Source organism: Papilio machaon, chromosome 19 (assembly GCF_912999745.1).
Source record: "Papilio machaon chromosome 19, ilPapMach1.1, whole genome shotgun sequence".
Classification (NCBI taxonomy): Eukaryota; Metazoa; Arthropoda; class Insecta; order Lepidoptera; family Papilionidae; genus Papilio; species Papilio machaon.
Window position 1 is genome coordinate 3,897,706 of NC_060004.1, and position 10,872 is coordinate 3,908,577.

The 10,872-nt window shown below is 33.3% G+C and overlaps 2 protein-coding genes across 2 annotated transcripts in view; one reads left to right on the top strand and one right to left on the bottom strand.

Annotated features, from left to right (window-relative positions):
- Positions 1–3,593, bottom strand: part of LOC106715311 (diacylglycerol kinase 1) — a 66,790-nt gene extending 63,197 nt beyond the window's left edge. The window contains exon 1 of the mRNA XM_045682465.1: positions 3,501–3,593. The gene's annotated coding sequence lies outside the window, so the exon portion shown is untranslated. The remainder of the gene's footprint in view (positions 1–3,500) is intronic.
- Positions 3,594–7,759: 4,166 nt separating this feature from the next.
- Positions 7,760–10,461, top strand: LOC106715245 (dihydrofolate reductase). The gene is made up of 4 exons (XM_014508486.2): positions 7,760–8,017; positions 8,304–8,475; positions 9,699–9,809; positions 10,157–10,461. The coding sequence occupies exons 1-4, from the start codon at positions 7,932–7,934 to the stop codon at positions 10,343–10,345; spliced, it is 558 nt and encodes a 185-aa protein (XP_014363972.1). The 5' UTR covers positions 7,760–7,931; the 3' UTR covers positions 10,346–10,461.
- Positions 10,462–10,872: the final 411 nt, after the last annotated feature.

Genomic DNA, 10,872 nt, shown 5'->3' on the forward strand with positions numbered 1-10,872 from the left:
ATAAAAACATAATATATTGATATAGTTGTTGCCCGCGACTTGGTCCTCGTATGTCACCTGGGGATAGTGTAGCTTTCCAACAGTGAAAGAATTTTCAAATCGGTTTCGGTTTCGAAGCCTTTTCAATGCAAACAAACAAATCGTCCTTCTGTATAAATTACTAGCTGTCACCCTCGTCGACTCGACTGTCGACTCCGTCCACGAGGAATTAAAAAAAACGTACTAAGTAGCCTATGTGTTCTTCCAGACTATGCTCTACGAGTACATCAGTGCCAAATTTTATCTGAGCAGTTCCGGAGATATCTTCAAACAAACATCCATCTAAACTTTCGCATTTATAATATTAGTAAGAAGTAGGATAAGATTATAAATATAAATTAACTCGTTTGTTTAAAGAGCTTCGAAGGGATCGTATGATTTTGTTCCAAAATTCTTTCTTACTTATTTCACCAAAAGCAAAAAAACAATCTCTTACTTTCTATTGATTTTCACATGAGTGTTAGTTATCGTCAATTTAAAAATTCGCCCGTTGTTTTTCCGAACCCGAACACAACGCGGAGTTTAAAAATCGCTGTACTAATATTTAACAGATGTTGAAATAAAACGAATTGACCAATTTTATGGCTATTTTATTTTAACAATATAAATTATATTAACGTTTCTAATACTTTACAGTGATCGTGGTTAGGAGGCTGAGATGTTTAACATCTTTAGATCCATTACCGTCCGATTTCAACTATAAATTTTCTTCTGATAAAAGCAGAATAAAGTCAATGTATCTTGGGATGCTGTGGTTTTATAATTAGTTCAATATTTTTTTCTTATAAGTTACGTTAAAGACAATCATCGCTTTCATGCTTTCAAATCATACAAAAAAGACTGACATTATAATTACGTTGTGTTAAAGGAAAAGGATTACTCGTATATCAGCTTTATCTTTAACTGAACTTAGGTATAATCTACCCATTGGTATTCTGCCTAGTTTGTTTTTATCTGATAGGTTAAATAGGATACCAACCTCAAAGCTCATAATTTGCAAGTCGTATCGTAATACGACTTGCGGTAGGAAGTTAAGTCTTTAGTCCCTAATAGTAAGTTTGCATTATGTATACGATATAAGGTGACTTTACTTTGGTAACTTCTCTCTTGCTGTACCTCTGATACATTACCTATCAAAGGCCCCGTACGCCTCACCGACCGCACCCGTTTGCATTGCTAATGTGCATAATGAACGTCCATTACAAGCTTCAGCTCACTTCATTATTAAAATAACCACCAAGGGTGTTGCAAAGCTATATTACCAAGAATTGAATGAATAGATCAGTTTGAACATTGTATATTGACTAATTACCACTGTCGTAAACATGTGCACAACAACGTATGATCATCTCTTTCATTCTCAGTCAAAAGACAGAGATAACAAATTATACGTAGGTTTTTCGACAATTAAATCCACGGCAATATTAACAACGTTGTATTTAGGACGTATCTTCTAAATTTATTCACATCTTTTAAACTCTTTGTAAGCATACATTCATCTATAAAGGCACTACTGGAGACAGCAAAGTATTAAATATAACTTCACATATATATGTTGTTAGTGACAAAACCAGGTGTTTTTTTAGACAAAATAGGAAATAAAATGCAAGACGGAAAATACGAGGAAAAAAAGAAACTCGATACACTTAATAAATTGAACGAAACGCAAAGGTAGCATCAGTAAGTGGGTACAGTCACTGCCCTTCGCGGTATTCCACTAACAGAAAAATTGCCTTAATCCTTGCAACAAGACAAACTCCGCCCCTTCCTCCAATTAGATAGCAGTAAGTTAATTCTCAACGACATAATAGTAAAAAGCAACTAATCGTGTACCACCGACCGATCTTTTTTTTTAATACTCATTTAAAAGCTGCCATTGGTTATTGTTTCCGCATCGTCGACTTAATGTTTAAGAAACGTCCTAACGTCTTAACTAGTTGTTACAGCAATTCATGCAACCATTTATTAAAAGCAACGGAGCAATTATACGGTAATAACTATATTTTATCAGAGAATTCTAGAAATTCTAACAAAGATATAAATTTGTAGTAAAAGAAATGTCGTCGTCGTGAACTCATATATTATGTTCCCACAGGGATTTGTTGCCTATCCTAAGTTAGGCGTAAGTCAACCTCGCTGGTCCAGTGCGGATTGGTTAACTTCACATATGAAACACGAATATTGAAAAAAACATTGGATCGAACCAAGACCTGCTGTTTGCAAGTCAAGTGCATATCTCTGAACCATTTACGCTTTAATTGTGGTAAACCGATAGTTGTTGATATTATTCTACGCCTTTGAATAAATTATGAAATAATTTATTTATTTAAAGCATCAGTGCGTTACTAAGAAACAATATTTAAAATTAAAAAGATAGCCGGTCAATCTATTTGTTATTTTTACATGCTTACGCACGTACTAACATTATATTTATTCTTAACCGCATGCCCTAGCACGATCTTTACAATAATGCTTCTGTTCAAAACTACATGAACTAAAACAAATAACACGTCAAAACAATTATTATAATCCAACCGCAAAGTTGCAGATTATGAAGTAATTAGGGTTGTCATTTACAAAAAAAATATAAAACATTACAGTAATAGTTTTTTTGTGGTTGTAGAGTTTACACGAGCAAAACGTAGCCCTAAAGTTCTTGGTTTTTCTTAAAAACTAAACATCGTGAAAATCAAATATCTTTAAGAACTTTTTAATTTCAGTAAACCAAGCAAAAATTGCGTATTTTCCGAATAGAAGATGGATTCTATAAAATATTGCTGTAGGGAAATGTTTGTGAACAACTTATTGATTCTTTTACATCCTAATTTAGTTCAAGGTATTCTTTTAGAAACGCGGACGGAATACATATTTTTTTGTATTAAGATTTGCATTAACCCAATGTCAGGATTGTTATGTTTTCTATTATTTTTATTCGTAGAATGTTTCTTTTTTCATTATGTTTTTTCTATTTATAATGTCACATTTAAGAATAAGGTAAAAATTGTACTCGAATACATTTTTTTTATTTGCTTGATAAAAATACAATTTAATTCCATTTTTTTTTTATAAATAATTTTACGTATGCTGTGAAATTAACTACGTGTTAAATATAAAAATCTCAAATTAATGTTATAAACTTAATAGTAGATAATAGCTTGTAGAGACAACCCTACATGTATTCAAGGAGGAAAATAAATAAAACTATAAGTTACGTCTTGTTTCTGTGCTGAAAATCTGAGCATGTGGCTTGTTGGTGTTATCGCAAGTAACCCTCGGCAAATAATACGAGTATCACAGTTACTGATATCACACCACGTGCAAAAACAAAGTGCAAATTAAAATAACAAATATATAAACAAATTAGAAATTTTATACGCATAATTAACTTGACATTTTGTGATTTACCATACCACAAATAAAAAAAAAATGGCAAGACAAAATTTGAACTTAAAGTAACTTACCTAGTTTTACTTCTTCAAAGTCAAAAATAAAATCGTTTACCCTTCATTGTTTTGTTAAGTTACTAGTTTTATATTTTTTAAATTACTCACAGAAAAAACATAACAACAAGTAAACAAAAACACAAACTACAGAAATTAAACCAAGTATATGAATTTTAAATGTGGGTAATTTAAACAGTTTAGATATAAATTAACTTTCATAACATAATTTCTACATTTTCCATATTTAAAAACACATTAAAAAAACAAGAATATAAACATAAAATCAAATATTACACTAGTTTTGAGCACAGTGTCTTGTTAAATATAATCACAAATGAAAATTATCGAAAATTTTCCGGCACCGGCGTTCGAGAAACGTCCATCGCTCAGACCCGCTTTCTGAAAACTGAAGCTGAAGACCACATCATATCGTACAGCTTTTGGCAAATCTATACGAGATGTACACAACGTTATTTGTCTCGCTTTAATAAAAAGCTTTGCTGTTGTTCTATCTCTTTCCCCCTTCTTATCCTGGCCGCTCACAAAAAATGAAAAACATCCCTCAAAAAATATCGAATTACTTTCTCGTTATTCCAAAATGGAAAGTACATTTGACAGTTAAGGATAAAAAACATTTGAATGCTAATTTTGGCGGGAAGTGAATACATTAAAAAGGTAATGTGTGACACCTAATTAAGTTGTTTTTGTATATTTTATTCTGCAATTAGCATGCAGCAAAAACACAGTTTATTTTGATAAAACTGGGCTATTCACTTAGTTATTGGTTGCTTTATCGTTGAGCATCATGCACCATATGGCTGTGTGCTTTCTTTATCGGTTAATGACGCATTAAAGATGGACGGTGTAGGTTTCCTACTGGTCATTAAAACAATTTACGATAGGCATTGTGTTAGGGAATTTTATTGCACGACAGTGGCGGACGGCTTAATAAAATCTTTTATTATTCCCTTTTCTCTCCGCCGATATAAAATGCGAGAGTAATAAAATCAATACTTCAACAATAACCCCTCTAATTTATGTTGGCCATTCATGAATACTAATTGCTTATTAAAAAGCTTTGTGTTAGTTTGTTACGTTTATTTTATGAACTTCTTTTTACAAGTTTGTTGATGCAAACCTACATTTGATTTATAAGCTTACTGTTTAAATATTTTCCAGGAGGCTTCAAAAAATGAAAGTACAACTGGGTAAGGAGATTGAATTATTTTTGGGCAACACCACGCATTGAACCGCATGCTCAGTATTAAAGCCATGCTGAAGTGCAACAATGGGACAGAAATACAAACAGATATATACATGCCCCAAAAATATTACAAATTTATTTTCATATAAATTTCCTCAGAATAAATGCAAATAAAAAGCCGTCAAGTCAGCATTTTTCAATTTCAAAAATGGCTAATTACCTAGTTCAAGTAATCAAAAGTTTTATATATTAGGTCCTTACATATGAAATTGGCGTTTTGTATGGGAGGAACGAAAAGTCGAATATTTTTTAATATAATATATTTAATTAATCAAAGTATGAACCATTATTTTCTATGCACTTTTGCCATCTCATAGGTAGTTCATTGATCCCTTTACTAAAAAAACCAGTCGGACGGGAATCAATAAAATCTTTGAAGGCTATTTGGACTGCCCCATCGGAGTTGAATTTTTTCCCTTGCAAGAAGTTATCCAAATTTCGAAAAAAATGGTAATCTGTTGGAGCAAGGTCCGGGGAGTACGGAGGATGTCTTAGACTTTCCAATTGAAGCTCTTCTAATTTAGTAGCCGTCTGTTGCGCAGTGTGTGGTCTAGCGTTGTCGTGAAGCAGCAGTGGCGTGGAGCGATTGACCAGCCTAGGTTGTTTAGCCGCTAGCTTTTCCATCATGGTTTGCAATTGCTGACAATAGACATCAGCCGTAATAGTCTGGCCAGATTTGAGAAAACTGTAATGAACAATACCGGCACTAGTCCACCAAACGCTTACAAGTAACTTTTTTGGGGTTAATTTTCGCTCGGGGCAGGATTTGGCTGGCTGGCCAGGATCCAACCATTGCGCTGAGCGCTTCCGATTATCGTAAAGAACCCATTTTCATCACAGATAATGATTCGGTTTAAAATACCTTCATTATTGTGCCGGTTTAGTAATGTAACGCAACAGTCGACGCGTGTTTGCCGGTTTGCTTCAGTCAATTCGTGAGGTACCCACCTTTCAAGCTTTTTAATCTTCCCAATTTGCTTCAAGTGAATTAAAACAGTTTTATCACTAACATCGCAGCCTGCAGCTAACTCGAACGTGGTTTGCGATGGATCCGCTTCCACAATAGCCTTCAACTCTTCATTATCAACTTGAGTCTCAGGCCGTCCACGGGGCTTGTTCTGCAGATCGAAATTTCCAGAACGAAAACGTTGGAACCAAAAACGAACTGTGTTTTCTTTTGCAACACGACCGCCATACACATCATTCATCCTTCGAGTCGTTTCCGCAGCACTAGTGCCACAGTGGAACTCGTACTCATAAATAATGCGATATTTTAAGTTTTCCATTTCGTAAAATGATTGACGCAAACAGAAAAAAACAGAAGAAAAAAAACAAATGAATGACGTTCATCGAACCACAAATACATGAGTCTATAGCTGTACAAATTTGAGTTTGGAATTCCTTACCAAAGAGGAGAAATTCGTGATTAAAGTGGCCAGTATGAAAAACGCCAATTTCATATGTAGGGACCTAATATTTCAATACATTTATGTATGTAGAGAATTGGAGACACAATTTTGCATATTTTAATAAAATTAGTTTCGTGAAACAACTCCCCACGGCAACGATTACCGCTCGAGTCTAATGGATTAGAAGATAACTAAGTCCATAAGTTTTACAAGGTAATCGAATTATTTCAACGTGTTGTCGATATCAAAAATAATCAACTTAAGCTTTTATACATGATTACCCTATGTCGTCAGTACGCCCACACAATTATATTTTAGCTATATATACTACATACGAATCTTAATAGCAGTGTAACATGCATTTAATGTTGTTTTTTATTCATTTGTCTTTTTACCTCAATTGTTAAAACGTTCTTAGAGTTAGCTTATAATTTTGAGATATGGACCATATTTAAAAATGCGCCTGTAAAACTGCTTAAGATCAACATAAAGTACTCAAGTAATTAATATTATCACCTACTGATTGATCAGGTTTAAATAGTCTCAGTTGTCCTGAGATCGAATATGTAAAAAAAATACGCTCGTAATATTAATTAAATTCGAAGTAGAAGGGGCAAATTTCGATAGCGCTACAACGAAAGAACCTAACGGTCCAAACAAAAGTTTTTACCTGCACCTCTCTCGCAAATTAATACTAAAGAGATATAAGCTGGGTTATTTTGACATCCCTCTCATTCTTTTTGTAAAATCCGGGAGAACAATACGTTTTCATATAGGTGTTTGTTTCGGCAATGGAAACTCACGGTTAACGGAAAAAGCAAGATAAGCAAAGCGTTATTAAAGACAAAGTTAATAATACGGAAATATGTAGAAAAACAAACCCAATTAATTACGCAATTGTATTATAGCAATAATTGAGACAGTTACATAATAATATTATGTTTGTACAAGATCAAGTTTTTTTTGTATGTTGGAGGTTTTTTATCTGTCCTTATCAATTCTTAACTCTCATTGTCAATTTTTACAAGGTGTCATTGTGATGTACGGATGCGTCGTTGAGGGTTTAAGCTTCAACAAAAAAAAAAACGACTAATTTGCTTTTTTCAACGAGTCGACACACTAGTTGATTTTGTCAGCTAATTAATCATACATTCCACAAAGACCCGAAACCGGCACAGAAGCGAATTTTTTCAAAATATTAATTTCTCATCATTTATGTGTTGAAAGATCTTACACAACGAAAACGAACGCAGTTGTTGGAAGTAAAATTCCCGCAACATTTATGTCCTCATGTTACACTTGTAAGTGAAAATTAAAGTTTAAAGTTCACGGAATTATCTTCTAGCCTTTGACACACTGATTGATGTTTTTACTGTTACCTTACAAAAGACAATTCTGCCCACATAAAATAGAAAAACTGAGCTGTGTGCGTCGGCGAAAAGTAAAACATAGTTAAGAATTTACTTTTGTAAATTCTGGATAAATTCAAATATGTAGTTGAATGAAAAACGGTCAACGGTACACACGTTGCAGAGGCATCAACGGTTGGTGCAACTCGTTCGTTCAATCAACACCCATCCCTATCTTTGTCAATGTCTACAATCTACATTATACTCTTTAGTCAATGTCAAAGTTTTGGTTAACGCTGAAAGCTGAAGCGCGTTTAAATTGAATTTATTTATTAATTTAAAAATACAAATAATTATTACTGCAACAGAGGAATACCATCTGTATGAACTGAATTTTTGATACATTAAATCTATATTTAATAGCAGAATGTCAAAGGTCAAATTAAACCTCATAGCAGCGGCCTGCGAAAATATGGGCATTGGAGTTAACGGAACTTTGCCGTGGAAACTCAAGTAAGCTTTATTATAATGTTTACACTAAATGAAATAACTACTATTGATAAATAATTTAAGGATATTATACGAAACTGAAACTGAAATGTATTCTTTGAGTTATTCAATGCGTTAAAACTTGATTGAGATAATCGTCTCTAAACTTTTAATTTTCTTTGAAGCTTTGTTCTTCTTTCTTGTATTTTTTAGATTGTTTCAAAAAAAATTCACGGTTTTGAATTATCAGACTTTCCCCTTCTCCTTATTTTTATGTCGCATAATTAACATGGTAGTTTTGTAATTTCAGAAAGGAAATGGCTTACTTTACCACAATGACTACGAAAGTAAAAGATGAAAGTAAACTTAATGCTGTTATAATGGGAAGGATAACATGGGATTGCATTCCAGATAAATATAGACCCTTAAATAACAGAGTTAATATTGTTATGACACACCATATAGACGAAGTGAAGGCAAAGGTAATTTTTTTCACCCAACTGACTCAGGAGAGTTAATGTTTTTCTAGTGTCTTTAAAAGTTTGGGTTTGTATGTATATCAATTCCATTTTATCCTGCTATATTTTAAACATGACCTAAGTGTGAGGTATCATTTCATTTAAATTCTTTAACCCTTTAACCGCTTGGCATTTTATCAGCTGCCGTGCCCCCAGCGCCCAGCTCGATACAACAGAAAAAAATACCTACTACAAAGAGGGTTGTATGTAGTTTACCTATTAAAATATCGATAAATAATATCGAAATTTGTTGCAGCGCGATGTTAATTATAAATCTGTGCTTAAATCCAGGGCAACATTTTTTTTACTTTTGGTAGTAGAAAGAATTGAATGCAAAGCCATTAAATATTGTTAATGATTTATTAATTCTCAATATAAAATCAGTCCAGAAATCTTCTTTTAATTTCCCAATAACAAATATATACAATAACAAACTTACATAATAATTCAGTCGTACGTTTATTTCCTAATCAGCCTGCAGTTGTCGACATTTGACAACTTATTTGCTTATTTTCAGAAGAATTCAATAAAACTATGTAGAACTATTGTAAATAAATATTTATTAGTAATTAATTTATTTGTTGTTCTCTGAATAAGTCAATATTAAGAGAACTGCTTTGATGTACATTTTTTTTTACATGTTACTCTTTGAATAATGTCCCAACACTAGTGTCGGATTTCTCCGACGCGGGCGTTTGGCACTAATGAAATTACAAGAGAATATTATCAGTTATTTCACCGAACTTCTTACTTCTTAATATGGCTTTTTAGTACGAACCAAAAGTGTACGACATTACAAATGATTGCTTTATGTATTAAATCTTCATATAATAACATGTTTAAGGCAATATAAAACATGACGAGTCGGAAAAGCCACTAAAAACAAACACAGCTATTTTGTCGGATATATACGACCTAGGCGAAATGGACACGATAACATTGGTCGGATTAATCCGACTCTGGCGGTTAAAGGGTTAAATAACCAACTATGAAAATAATTCATCTCATCATCTGAGGCGCTACAGCCGCGGGTGGGCCTGGGCCTGGTCCAGTAAATTCCTCCACACTGGTCTACTTTGAGCTGTTTGCGTCCAGCTCTTAATGCCGATATTTTTAAGATCGCGTTCGATGAAAATAATTACTTGATAGATATATATCAAATTACTTTAATTCAATTCTATATTTAGGTACCAGAGGGTGTGATTGTGGTTCCGAGTTTGGATGAAGCTGTCAAATATATTGAGGGTAGAGAAGATATAGAATCAACATGGGTTATTGGTGGATCATCTATTTATAAGGTAATAATAGATCCTATTTTTATGGAAGGGAGCAAATGAGCAGAGGTTCAACCAACTCTTAAGTCATCCGACACAACACCAAAATAACTAGATGTTTGCCTGGCATTTATTAGTGTGGCCATTATCATACCCACTTATAACATTGTTACTAATCAAATTGTGATTTAAATACTAAATCTTTCATAGGTAATTTTCATACATAGAAAGCACTTATAAATAAGTGGTATGGAAGGTCAATCAATGAGCTATTGCTGATTACCCTGAAGTGCTCAAAAAATGTGCAGAATTGCTATATTTTTAAAGAATCAATCATGTCTATGTGCATTCCCAAGTTGTTTTGATTTCAGGCAGCAATGGAACATGAGAACTGTGGCAAGATTTATCTGACAGAGATACAAAGGTCATTTGACTGTGATGCATTCTTTCCAAACATAGACAAGCAGCAATTCCACTTGGTTGACGAAGAAGAAATACCTGGGGAAAGGCAGCTAGAAGGTGATATAAGCTACTTCTTCCGTGTGTATAGAAAACTATAATTATCTTCAGCTCATACGTACCAAGGTTCTTAGTTCTACTATATTTTAGGGGTAATATTTAAATAAGAGACAAAGATTATGCCTAATTTTTTTTTCTTAAGGAAAAGATGGGAAGGGAATGAGGAAAAAATTAGGCATACATTTTTTTATGGGATTTGACAGAGGAAGGGATGCATCGGAAGGGGAAATAATATCTTTCTGTGCATCCCCATCTCTGTAGATTAAAGGAAGGCAGGGCATCTGCAATTGCTGATGTTTAAGGGTAGCAGTTGCTTCCCTTTTTAGGTGAATTCCGGTGGACGCTTGCTTGTGTGCCACCTTATGATATAAAAAAAAATGCTTTTTTGATACCAGAGCTTGTATCATGGGAACAATTTGCATTTGGCCATGACAATTTTCTTGAATTTATTGTTAAATTGAATTTAAATGATAAAACTTAAATAAAAAATAACTATTTTTAAGTTGTAAATTGTCTTACATTATTTGTATAACATGGAATAGATTGATCTTTTTTTTTAACATTTCAA

Coding starts and splice junctions, on each gene's coding strand:
- LOC106715245 (XM_014508486.2), top strand. CDS start 7,932: ATGTCAAAGGTCAAATTAAACCTCATAGCAGCGGCCTGCGAAAATATG. Junction 8,018..8,303: donor ACTTTGCCGTGGAAACTCAA/GTAAGCTTTATT, acceptor TTGTAATTTCAG/AAAGGAAATGGCTTACTTTA. Junction 8,476..9,698: donor TAGACGAAGTGAAGGCAAAG/GTAATTTTTTTC, acceptor TTCTATATTTAG/GTACCAGAGGGTGTGATTGT.